This window comes from Acanthamoeba castellanii (assembly GCF_000313135.1).
Source record: "Acanthamoeba castellanii str. Neff unplaced genomic scaffold scf7180000084753, whole genome shotgun sequence".
Classification (NCBI taxonomy): Eukaryota; Discosea; order Longamoebia; family Acanthamoebidae; genus Acanthamoeba; species Acanthamoeba castellanii.
In genome coordinates, this window is record NW_004457538.1 from 216,947 (window position 1) to 228,064 (window position 11,118).

The following is an 11,118-nucleotide window of genomic DNA, read 5'->3' on the forward strand; positions in this document are numbered from 1 at the left end:
CCCCTTTGGCCCCTCTAACATCTCCCTCTTCTCTCCTCTTTTTCTTTCTTCGTCTCCCTGCAGAGGTGCTGAAACAGGAGGGCCTGTTTCGCAAGTCGGGAAATCACACCCAGATACAGGACATGAAGCAGCGCATTGACAAGGGTAACAACCATTACACCCACACCCACCCTGCCCGCCGCGTCGCCTACTTTGCTCCTCTGCTGCCCTCTCTCTCTCTCTCTCCAGACGCTGAACCTGTGCGTGTGTGTAGGCGAGGATGTCGACCTCTCCAAGATACAGGACCCGCACACGGTGTGTGGCCTTATGAAGCAGTACCTGCGCGAGCTTCCCGGTACGTTACCGCCGAGTGAGTGCACTGTCTTGCATCGCACGCGCCGCAACGTGCTCACTTGACACGACCGTCGTCTGGCTCTTCCCTCTGCAGAGCCCTTGTGCACCTTCGAGCTGTATGACTGCTTCATCGCCGCTATCGGTAACAACACCTTCTATTTATGATCATTTGCTTATTGTAATAGCTTCCGTTTTACAGATAATACCACCATGATCATAACACTCTCTTGTGTTGTGTGTTGTGTGTTGTGCGTTGTGTGTTGTGTGTGTTAAACAGGCATACCAGAAGAGACCATGCGGAGGCAACAGCTCGCCAACGTGCTGGACATGCTGCCAGAGCAGAACCAAATCCTGACCAAGTACCTCATCTCTTTCCTTGTCCGCGTCTCGTCCTACGCCAGCGACAACCTCATGACAGCCGCCAACCTCGCCACGGTACGTCTTTCCGGCTCCATTGGGCCTTGCCTTTTCTTTTTCTTTTCAAGAAGTGGAGCTCACCGGCGCTTGCGCGTGTGGCATCAGGTGTTTGCGCCCAATCTGATTCGACCGCCGGGCGATGATCTCGGCGCCCTCGTCGAATACACACCACACTCCAACCGGACCATGGAGACCCTCATCTTGCACTACGACGAGCTGCTCGCCGTACGATCACATTTCGGCCCTCCCCCATAACACATTATTTATTCTATGTAGAGAGCGTGGAACCGCATACTGGCAAAATTGATGACGTCATGCGCGCATGTGTCCACAGAAATTCCCTGACCCAGCACCGCTGAGCACGCCTCCGGCAGAGATCCACCAAAAGTCGGGTTGGAACCACATGAAGATCCTCCCCCAGGGCTGGAAGCCCAACTCCACCCCCGCCGCGCAGCCGGCCGCCGCCACAGCCACCGCCACAAACACCTCAAACGCGCCGCTGCCCACCGGCCCACCACCACCGCTGCCTCCGCACCCCACAGCGTCCTATTCGTCGACGCCCCCGGCGCTGCCGCCCTACAATGCCGCGGCCTACGCGCCGCTGCCTACCGGGCCGCCGCCACCGCTGCCGCCCGCGCCCCACAACTCCACCTCCTCCTCGCTCAACAGCCAACAACCGCCACAGCCACTGCCGCGGCCGGCCCAGCTGTCGTACTACGGCGCGCAGGCCGCGTCGAGCTCCGGCCCGTACCAGACGCGAACGATGACGGTGCCCCACGACGGCAGCGGCAGCGGCAGCGGCAGCGAGATCCTCCCGCGCAGACCGGCGCCGCAGCGGCCGCCGCCGGCGCAGCCGTCGCCCACGCTGCCGGCCGGCCTCCCGCCCATTCCGGCCGGCTCCGGCCTGGGCCGAGCGCAGCTTACCGGCAGCGACCCGGCCGCCGCCGCCCCGGCCAGCCCCAACCAGGGCCGGCCGCTGCCGACGCGACAGCCGGAAGGGGAGACCGTCGGCAAGAAGTGGCTGCCGCTGGCCGGCAGCGGGACCCAGGACGCCTCGAACACGTATCCGCCGGCCCAATCGCCCCTCGCGACGTCCTCGCTCGATGATCCAAGCATCCCGCGCCGAGGCGCTCGGGTCATGAAGAAGGGTAAGTGCAAACTAGTTTGCGTGTGCGGTGATGTGTGCGGTTGTGCGCGTGCGTGCGTGTGCGTGCGGTGGTATGTGCGAGTCTGACCATGCTCGCTCGATGTAGACGAAGTGTCGAAAGTGCAGACGTCGTCGGTGACCGCGATGATCACCAAGAGCATGCAGAACAGCTCTTCATCCTCCTCCTCCACTCCCTCTGCATCTTCTTCCTCTTCCACCACATCATCGTCGGCGAGCGCCAGCAAGCTCATCAAGCCGTTCGTGCCGCCCACGGGCGTGTCGGCCTCCACCCGCGGACCGTCGCCCTCGGCCGCGGCCAAGCAACAGCAGACCCGCAACCCGTCGCACACCGTCTCAGGCGCGGCGCCGCCCTTCGCCTCCACAGCGCCACCGGTGGCCTACAGCCGACCACCCGCCTCGCCCTCACTCGGCTCCTCGGGGTCTTCGTCGTTGGCGTCGACCAACAACAACGTCACCTACGCGCAGCAGCCCGCCAAGGCCTCGAGCATGATCGGCGGTCAGGTGAGCGTGTCGCCCTCGATTCAGGAGCGGATGCGCAACTTCGGCTCGTAACCACCGACCAGTAGCAGTCGTGATGATGATGACGACGGACAGAATGGATGTATGAAGAGGAAAAAAGAGAGTTGGTTGCATTATCAAACAAACCACAACAGCAGGATGCGAAAACCCAGCCCACGGAGGCAAATACAAAGAACACTCTTGGAAAAGGTGTTGACAAGGTTTTACTTACATGATGACAACGCGTGTATGTACATCCCACATGTGTTCGTGTATCTATCTGCTGGCCACCCTACTACTTGCTTAGCCGCGCTTGGCGACGCCGCCCTTGGACGAGGGCAGGTACTTCTTCTGCTCCGCCAGTTCCCTCTCCATCCACCAGATGGCGCCGTGGGGCGAGCCCGGCTTGGCCTTGACCTCGGCCAGGTAGGCCTCAGCCTCCTCCACCTTGCGGCTGGCATCGGCCAGGGCGTCTTCGGAGGCCTGGCGGGCGGCTTCGGCGACCTTGGTGGCGGCCTCGAAGGGGGCGCGCGCCTTCTCGGCGCGCTTGAGCGCGGCCTCGAGCGTGATCTTGGCCTTGCGCAGCGGCAGCGGGTCCTCGGCCAGGTGCTGCGCCAGCTCGGCCTTGGCCTTGTTCTGCTGCACGATGCCGCCCTCCGTGCTCTTGCGCTGCAGCTCGGCCGTGCGGTTGTCGCGCGCCGACTCCTGCGCGTTGACATCGGCCAGCGCCGCGTCCACCTCCTCCTGCGCCGCCTGTGCAAAAACAAATACAAGGAAATGGTTAGTGTGTTTATTTACTTTTTTTATTTATTTATTTATTTGTTATTTATGCATTCGTTCGCTGGCGTAGTGAGCGTGGCGGTACCTTGAAGGGAGCCTCCTGCTCACGAGCGTAGGCCTCGGCCTTGCGGGCAATCTCGGCCTGGCGCTCGGCCTCGGCGAAGGCAGCCGATACGGAATCGAGCAACCTCTGCGCCTCCGCGATCTCGGCGCTGTTGTCGCCTGCAGAAAGAGAGATTGATTACTAATCATTCACCATCTTCTTCCCTCCAAATTGTCCTTTTTTTCTGCACATTCTCTACCCCCCCCAATTTGTGTAGAATGAATTGGTGGCGTACCATGCGTGTTGACGAGGACGTGCCAGTCGACTTCGTAGCGCCAAAGCAAGTAGTGGGTGAGGGGCACGGCCTTGGGCCTGTCAGTCTGGCCGATGGCGCCGGTCTTCCTCAGCCGCTCGCGCAGGGCCACCACCGTGAGGGTCTCGCCGATCTGTTCGAGGAACCGGTGCGCGTTGAGCTCGTCGAGGGCCGTGCCCTCGGCGTGGCGCTGGGCGTCGAGGTCGGCGCAGAGCTGGACGTGCTTCCACAGCTTCTCAGCGTCGGCCTGGAACTGGTCCCAGAAGGCGTTGAGGAACCACACCACCTGCTCCTTGTAGGTGCGGCCGCACAGCTGGTTCAGCTTCTCGGAGTCATTGCCAGTGAGGGAGAACGACATCTTCTTGTATGTGTGAGAGAGCAAGAGTGAGAGTGTGGTGTTGGCGATGGAGTGTGCGGGTGATGCGTGTCTGATGTCGTGTGAGTGTCGTCCCTCGTCTCGCCCTACTCGGGTTGCCCTAATAAACCGCGCACTGCCATTGGAGGAGGCCAACCAACCGCCAACAAGAAGACTCTTTCAACGCTGGTGCCCAAGACACCACCCGGACTTTGAACAGTTGGGCTGGACACCGACCCAAACCTCTTCATCTTCTCTTTCCTCCATCCTTCATCACAACCGCACACACTCGCGCACTCGTCGCACACGCACGCACAAAAAGTAAAATGGCCGTGAACAAGCTGGAAGGAGCCAACGACCTGGAGAAGCTCGCTCACCTCTGCTCGCTCACCTACAAGCAGCAGGCCGTGTGGTTCCTCAACGCCTTCTGGGACACCTACCAGGCCGAGGCCGCGAAGCTGTGGAAGCACGTCCAGCTCTGCGCCGACCTCGACGCCCAGCGCCACGCCGAGGGCACGGCCCTCGACGAGCTCAACGCACATCGGTTCCTCGAACAGATCGGCGAGACCCTCACGGTGGTGGCCCTGCGCGAGCGGCTGAGGAAGACCGGCGCCATCGGCCAGACCGAGCGGCCCAAGGCCGTGCCCCTCACCCACTACATCCTCTGGCGCTACGAAGTCGACTGGCACGTCCTCGTCAACACCTCTGGTAGCCCCCCCCCCGCAATCATTATTTTAAATTATTTCTTTGTTTGAATATTTGAATATTTATAATGTTACTTTTTTTAATTGATGGATTTTATTTGCAACAATAGGCGACAACAGCGAGGAGATTGAGAAGGCGCAGAAGCTGCTGGATGAGGTGTCGGCTGCGTTTGCCGAGGCCGAGCGTCAGGCCAACCTCGCTCGCCAGGCCGAGGCCCACGCCAAGGCCCAGGAGGCCGAGGCCAAGGCCCGCGCGGACCAGGCCAAGGCGCGAGAGCAGGAGGCCCTCGCCAGGGAGGCCGACGCCCGCGAGCAGGAGGCGCCCTTCAAGGTACGACCTCGCACCCTCCACACCAAACACGTTTTATTTATTTATTTAAATTTATTATTTATTTATTGTTTTTGCACAGGCGGCGCAGGAGGAGGTGGACGCGGCGCTGGCCGACGTCAACGCGCAGGAGTCGGCGCGCGACAGCCGCACGGCCGAGCTGCAGCGCAAGAGCACGGAGGGCGGCATCGTGCAGCAGAACAAGGCCAAGGCCGAGCTGGCGCAGCACCTGGCCGAAGACCCGCTGCCGCTGCGCAAGGCCAAGATCACGCTCGAGGCCGCGCTCAAGCGCGCCGAGAAGGCACGCGCCCCCTTCGAGGCCGCCACCAAGATCGCCGAGGCCGCCCGCCAGGAGGCCGAGGCGGCGCGTCAGGTGGCCGAGGCGGCCCGACGAGAGGCCGAGTCGGCGCGGCGCCAGGCCGAGGCCCAGCGCCAGGCGGCCGAGGAGTCGCTCGACGCCGCGGGGCAGAAGGTGGAGGAGGCCGAGGCCTACTTGGCTGAGGTCAAGGCCAAGCCGGGCTCGTGCCACGGCGCCATCTGGTGGATGGAGAAGGAGCTGGAGGAGCAGAAGAAGTACCTGCCCTCGTCCAAGGGCGGCGTCGCCAAGCGCGGCTAAGTGCCCCACTCCGTGTAACCACCACTACAGCATTCATTTGTAAAAACAAGAAATATTACAAGCACTACGCTTTGGCCCAAACAGTTTGGTCATGTTCGCGAAGCAAACATAAGTTATTTATTTATTTATTTATTTTTGTATTTATCTCTTCCGGAAGAGCGAGAGGGGTCCCATAATGGCGGAGGGGAGGATGATGTTTATGAAGCGGACAAGGCAGAGAGGTAAATTAATGATAGTATTAGCGGCCGAACGTAATACGTGCGAGGCGAAGCTGATGTCTCCCACCTTTCCGGGTGGGGGAGGATTCGGCGAGGACCGCCCCGGACTGGCTGCTGTAGAGCACGACTCCGTGCCGTCACTGGGTGTGCGTGGCGAGACCCTCTGTTCCACATGGTCGAGGAGCCTTCTCACAGTCGTGATCGCTACATTTCGTCCCTCTCACCATCAACTGAACAAGAAGAACAAGAAGAAGCACAGCGCACACACCAACGGAGATAAGAGAGAAAACAAAGAGGAAAATATATGATTTCGCGCCATTACGAACTTTGCCTTTTGTCTTTGTTCTTGTGCATCTACTGAAACGAGGCGAGAGATGAAGAGGCGAGTGCTTGTTGGCGTGAAGAGGTGCATTGACTACAACGTCAAGATCAGGGTCAAGCCCGACAACACCGGGGTGCTCACTCAGAATGTTAAGTTCAGCATGAACCCCTTCGACGAAATTGCCGGTACACATAACTCTCCGCCCCTCCCCCTTCAGTATTGCACAAATTACCTCCTGATTCTATTTTGCTTCATTTTGAATTCAATCAGCTCTTTATTCAATTAATCAATTTAAATTATTTCTCATTCATTCGTCATCTCCAGTGACCGAGGCAGTCAAGATGAAGAAGGAGGGCGGCTTCGAGGAAATTGTTGCCGTATCTGTTGGTACGTCCCCCCACAGAACACTCGTGCCACAAGAGCAATCAATTTGTGTGGCGCTACTCGCGATTCTGAATCACGTACCACCCACCAACGCGTACAGGTCCCAAGGAGTGCCAGGAGACCATCAGGCGTGCCCTCGCCATGGGTGCCGACCGGTACGCAGCTGCGGCCTCCCCAACAACACACGACACACACGACACACACGACACACACGACACACACGACACACACGACACACACGACACACACGACACACACGACACACGACACGACACGCACCAACTCAACGGGGTAATGCATATGTATGAATAGTGGCATTCACGTGGAGACGGACGAGGAGCTGCAGCCCATCGCCGTGGCACGGATCTTCAAGAAGCTCGCGGAGAAGGAGCAGCCCCAGGTGGTGGTCCTGGGCAAGCAGGCCATCGACGACGACGCCAACCAGACCGGCCAGATGCTCGCCGGCATGATGGACTGGTCGCAGGTATGCGCGTATGCGCCGTGTCGTGTGCGCCGTGTGCGGTTTGCTTACACTTTTGTTGGTGGCATCGTCGGTTAGGGCACGCATGCGTACCGCCTCAAGTTTGCGCCCGAGGAGGTCGAGTGCACCCGGGAGACCGACACGGGCCTGCAGACACTCAAGCTCAAGCTGCCTTCCGTCATCACCTGCGATCTGCGCCTCAACGAGCCCATCTTCGCCAAGCTCCCCGAGATCATGAAGGCCAAGTCCAAGCCTCTCCAAAAGTACGCGTCTCATATCGTCAACACAACGCGCACATCACACGCTTCACCGCACCACCGCACACACACACACGCACCACCGCACACGCACCACCGCACAACGATGTGCTGACCGTGTGGCGGTGATTGTTGGCGCAGGTTCACGCCGCAGGAGCTGGGCGTGGAGACCGCGACGCCCGTGAAGGTGGTGAAGGTGACCGAGCCGCCCAAGCGCGAGGCCGGCAAGATCGTGGAGTCCGTCCAGGAGCTCGTGGCCGCCCTCAAGAAGGAGGGTGCCATCCAGTAAACCAGTAAACGACGCCCCCCGTTGGCACGCTACACGCACATCACCATTTTTAAAATCTTTTTTATTTTTTATTATTTTTTGTTTTACTTTTCCACCATTCGTCGGTACTCGAAAACGCAAGCCAGCAACCGGCGCCGGTTGCTCTCGCTACTCGCTAGCATTGTCTTTGTACGCCAAAGAAGAGAGGAGAGGAGAGGAGATGAACCACTACACGACGCTTGCCGCGGCTGCTGAAGAGGAGGAGGACGTGGGCACGTCGTGTTCCATCTGCTTTCTCGCCTTCAGCGAGAGCGAGGCCGACCGCGTGCCGCGTCTGCTCAAGTGCGGCCACTCCTTTTGCACCGCGTTCCTCACACACCTCCTTGATGCCTCCACCCCCGCCCCCGCCCCCACCAACCCCGAACCGAAGGAGCCACGAGCCACGAGTCTGCGGTGCCCCAAGTGCCGCACGATGACGCGTGTTCTTCTGGTCGACGGCGAGGCGGCGGGCGTGAAGGGCCTGCCACGCAACTTTGACCTCATCGATCTCCTCTACTCCTCGGCGGCTCTGAGGCAGCCGCGGCCGACTGGAAAGGCCTCGGCGCTCAAGTGCGCCAACTGCAGCCAACCGGCGGAGAAGTTCTGCGAGCAGTGTGGCGGCGCCCACCTGTGCGTGTCGTGCGATCACCAGATCCACGCGTTCCCTGCGCTGCGGAGCCACACGCGTGTGGCGTCAACCCACGCGCCCGAGCCGCGCCCCGCATGCGAGCACCACCAGGCCAAGAAGGTGGAGATGTGGTGCGAGCGCGACGGCGTGGCCGTGTGCGTGGTGTGCCTCTTGGCCGGACCGCACAAGGGCCACGACGCCGTCACCATCGAGGCGGCCGAGGAGCGAGTGCGCGAGGCCGCGCGAGTCGAGCTGGCCCAGGTCGAGGCCGCCATGGGCGAGGTCGAGGCCGCCATGGAGGGCCAGGCGGCGCGCGAGGCCGGCGAACAGGAGAGCGTGCGCGAGGCGCGTGCGGCCATCGAGCAGCACTTTGACCAGATGCGCGAGGCCGTGGCGCAGCGCGAGAGGGCGCTCGGCGCCGAGGTGGACGAGTGGGAGCGCGCGAGGGCAGAAGTGGCGGCCGAGCGGCGGGTCGAGCTGGCAGAGGCCCAGACGCGACTGGCGGCAGCCGGGAAGGCCCTCCAGCAGCAGCAGCAGCAGCGCGGCGGGCTCGGTCGGTCAGCCACTTGGGGCGATTCGGCGGCAGCCTGCCAGGCGGCGAGGACTGCGGCGGCGGTGAGTGGAACGCAGGCGAGCAGCAGCAGCATCGCATTCGCAAGCGAAGACACGTGGGTCCAGGTGGTGTGCTCCTCGGGTCGCCTGGAGCGGCCCATGGCTGCCGCCGCTGCCCGTGGTGTTCTGCTGGACGACACTGCCGGCATGCCAGGGACCCAGCGCACTCTCGGTTCGGGTGATCAGTTGGGAAGCCCATGTGGCGTGGCGGTCGACGTGGCGGCGGGCCACATCGTCGTGGCCGACTGCGGCAGTCGACAGGTGCACCTGCGCCGCGCCGACGACGGGTCGTGCGTTCGCACCTTGGAAGCCCCCGGTTCGGCCCAGCTACGGTGGCCCTGGGGCGTGGCGGTCGACGCGGCGGAGGGCCACATCGTCGTGACCGACCACGGCAACCACCGGGTGCACGTGTGGCGCGCCGGTGACGGGACCTTCGTGCGCACCTTCGGCTCTCGCGGTTCCGGCCCCGCCCAGTTCCAATGCCCGCGCGGCGTGGCGGTCGACGAGGCGGCGGGCCACATCTTCGTGGCCGACCACTTCAACCATCGGGTGCAGGTGTGGCACGCCACCGACGGGTCCTTCCTTGGCTCGTTCGGCTCCGAGGGTGTTGGCCCCGGCCAGTTTCAACAGCCCACGGGCGTCGCGGTCGACGCAGCGACGGGCAACGTCATCGTGGCCGACTCGGGCAACCATCGGGTGCAGGTGTGGCGCGCCGGTGACGGGTCCTTCGTGCGCACCTTCGGCTCCCGCGGTCGTGGCCGTGGTCAGTTCATGTGCCCCGAGGGCGTGGCGGTCGACGCGGCGACGGGCAACATCATCGTGGCCGATTGGGGCAACCACCGGGTGCAGGTGTGGCGCGCCGACGGGGCCTACCTGCGCGCCTTCGGCTCTGCGGGTGCCGGCCCCGCCCAGTTCAACTCCCCTCTGGCTGTAGCGGTCGACCCAGCGACGGGCCACGTCGTGGTGGTCGACAGCGGCAACAAACGGGTTCAGGTGTGGTGTCAATAACAGGAACATCTTCTTCATTCAAGTCAAGATGTTGACAATGCAGTCCTTTCTTTCTTCTTCTTTCTTTCTTTCAAGACGAGGCGCTGCCGCTGATGGGGACGATGGGCTGGTGGACGTGCATGAGCCGCTCCATCAGGTGCTGGTCCTCGGCCCGGACGGCGCTCAGGTTGCCCTGCGTACGGACCACACAACAAAAAAAGTGAACGTCAGCCACGCATGCGACAGGCGGAGTGGTGTGGAGTGTGCAATGGAGGAGAGGAAGCGTACGTCGCGCAGGAGGCCGCAGCTGAGGACCTCGTCGTTGCGGTGGACGCTGCCGAACTCCTTGCCCTGTCGGGCGTAGGTGATGAGGTTGAAGTAGTCCTCGCCCGCGTAGTCCCGCACGTTCTCCACCAGCACCGCGCCGCCATCCACCCCGCGCGCAAACACGTCCGCCAGCGAACCGAAGCCCTCCGTCGAATCTGGTGGTGCACATCAGATGCACCACGTCAACATCGACATACTGTCAAAAACCAAAAGAAACGCATAGCACGCAGGTACCGTTGTGCACGTTGATGCCCTCGAGCAGCTGCTTCTCGATGAGGCCGCTCAGTTCGTGGGACGAACTATTGTGTTCGCAACAACCATGTGTGAGTGAGCGCATCATCATCATGATGACCTTGATGGAGCACGTATGGCTAGGGGGCTACCTTGGGGAGTACTCCTTCCGCAAGAGCACTTTGAGGTCGCACACGCGCTGCGTTTCCCGCATTGATGTGGGTCCGCCCGTCTCGGCTCCTTGATTTTATCGATATATAGATATAAAGGTAAATATATGTTGGTAAGATGTGCATGTGTTTATATTCAGATATATACCATTACACGCCGGAGGAGTGTGTACCTGAGGGAGCGACGTCCATGGCGGGAGGAGGAGCCTCAGCGAGCGGGATGGCCTGCGATGGCGGCAGCACCGCCGCAGTGCCCGCTCCGCTCTCAGCGGGCGGGGCCCGTTCGAGCACATCTGGCATCTCCGTCTCCTCCGCCGCACTCACAGTCCCGGTGGGGGTGGTCTCCGCCGCGGCCTCTTCTGTGTCGAGCTTCGCCTTCTTGGCCGGCGGCTCCTCCAGCGGCAGCGGCAGCTCGTTGGGCGTCAGCGTCTCCTCCAGCTTCCGCTTCTCGGGCGCCTTCGCTTCGGCCTCTTCCTCCACCATCGGTTCGTTGGCTCGGGCGGCCTCGACCAGCGCCTCGTGCGAGGGCGCCGGCACCGGCGGAATCGCGGCCGCCGCCGTAGCCTCAATTCTCTGGGTCTCCGCCTCGGGCGACGCCGCGGCCGCCGCCGCCGGCTGGACGGCCGTGGGCAGCTGCTC

General features: G+C 62.0%; 6 protein-coding genes across 6 annotated transcripts in view; 4 read left to right on the plus strand and 2 right to left on the minus strand.

Annotated features, from left to right (window-relative positions):
* Nucleotides 1–122: 122 nt before the first annotated feature.
* ACA1_199290 (RhoGAP domain containing protein) lies at nucleotides 123–2,470 on the plus strand (the record flags this gene model as incomplete). The annotated part of the gene is made up of 7 exons (XM_004341701.1): nucleotides 123–144; nucleotides 254–334; nucleotides 428–475; nucleotides 611–768; nucleotides 856–975; nucleotides 1,085–1,898; nucleotides 2,004–2,470. The coding sequence occupies 7 exons, from the start codon at nucleotides 123–125 to the stop codon at nucleotides 2,468–2,470; spliced, it is 1,710 nt and encodes a 569-aa protein (XP_004341749.1).
* A 249-nt stretch (nucleotides 2,471–2,719) lies between these two features.
* On the minus strand, nucleotides 2,720–3,910 carry ACA1_199300 (TolAlike protein; the record flags this gene model as incomplete). The annotated part of the gene is made up of 3 exons (XM_004341702.1): nucleotides 2,720–3,169; nucleotides 3,282–3,418; nucleotides 3,535–3,910. 3 exons carry the CDS (start codon nucleotides 3,908–3,910, stop codon nucleotides 2,720–2,722), a joined length of 963 nt encoding a protein of 320 aa, XP_004341750.1.
* A 323-nt stretch (nucleotides 3,911–4,233) lies between these two features.
* ACA1_199310 (protein tolA, putative) lies at nucleotides 4,234–5,555 on the plus strand (the record flags this gene model as incomplete). The annotated part of the gene is made up of 3 exons (XM_004341703.1): nucleotides 4,234–4,615; nucleotides 4,722–4,942; nucleotides 5,022–5,555. 3 exons carry the CDS (start codon nucleotides 4,234–4,236, stop codon nucleotides 5,553–5,555), a joined length of 1,137 nt encoding a protein of 378 aa, XP_004341751.1.
* Nucleotides 5,556–6,147: 592 nt separating this feature from the next.
* ACA1_199320 (electrontransfer-flavoprotein, beta polypeptide, putative) lies at nucleotides 6,148–7,506 on the plus strand (the record flags this gene model as incomplete). The annotated part of the gene is made up of 6 exons (XM_004341704.1): nucleotides 6,148–6,280; nucleotides 6,420–6,482; nucleotides 6,580–6,634; nucleotides 6,792–6,963; nucleotides 7,039–7,223; nucleotides 7,359–7,506. 6 exons carry the CDS (start codon nucleotides 6,148–6,150, stop codon nucleotides 7,504–7,506), a joined length of 756 nt encoding a protein of 251 aa, XP_004341752.1.
* A 199-nt stretch (nucleotides 7,507–7,705) lies between these two features.
* On the plus strand, nucleotides 7,706–9,772 carry ACA1_199330 (Bbox zinc finger domain containing protein; the record flags this gene model as incomplete). Its single annotated transcript, XM_004341705.1, has 1 exon — nucleotides 7,706–9,772. The coding sequence occupies one exon, from the start codon at nucleotides 7,706–7,708 to the stop codon at nucleotides 9,770–9,772; it is 2,067 nt and encodes a 688-aa protein (XP_004341753.1).
* Nucleotides 9,773–9,842: 70 nt separating this feature from the next.
* ACA1_199340 (BRCA1 C Terminus (BRCT) domain containing protein) overlaps nucleotides 9,843–11,118 on the minus strand; it is a gene marked incomplete at both ends in the record, with an annotated part of 2,215 nt that continues 939 nt past the window's right edge. The window contains 5 exons of the mRNA XM_004341706.1: nucleotides 9,843–9,944; nucleotides 10,040–10,233; nucleotides 10,313–10,377; nucleotides 10,462–10,549; nucleotides 10,653–11,094. Of these exons, the coding sequence (XP_004341754.1) occupies nucleotides 9,843–9,944; nucleotides 10,040–10,233; nucleotides 10,313–10,377; nucleotides 10,462–10,549; nucleotides 10,653–11,094 (891 nt within the window). The remainder of the gene's footprint in view (nucleotides 9,945–10,039; nucleotides 10,234–10,312; nucleotides 10,378–10,461; nucleotides 10,550–10,652; nucleotides 11,095–11,118) is intronic.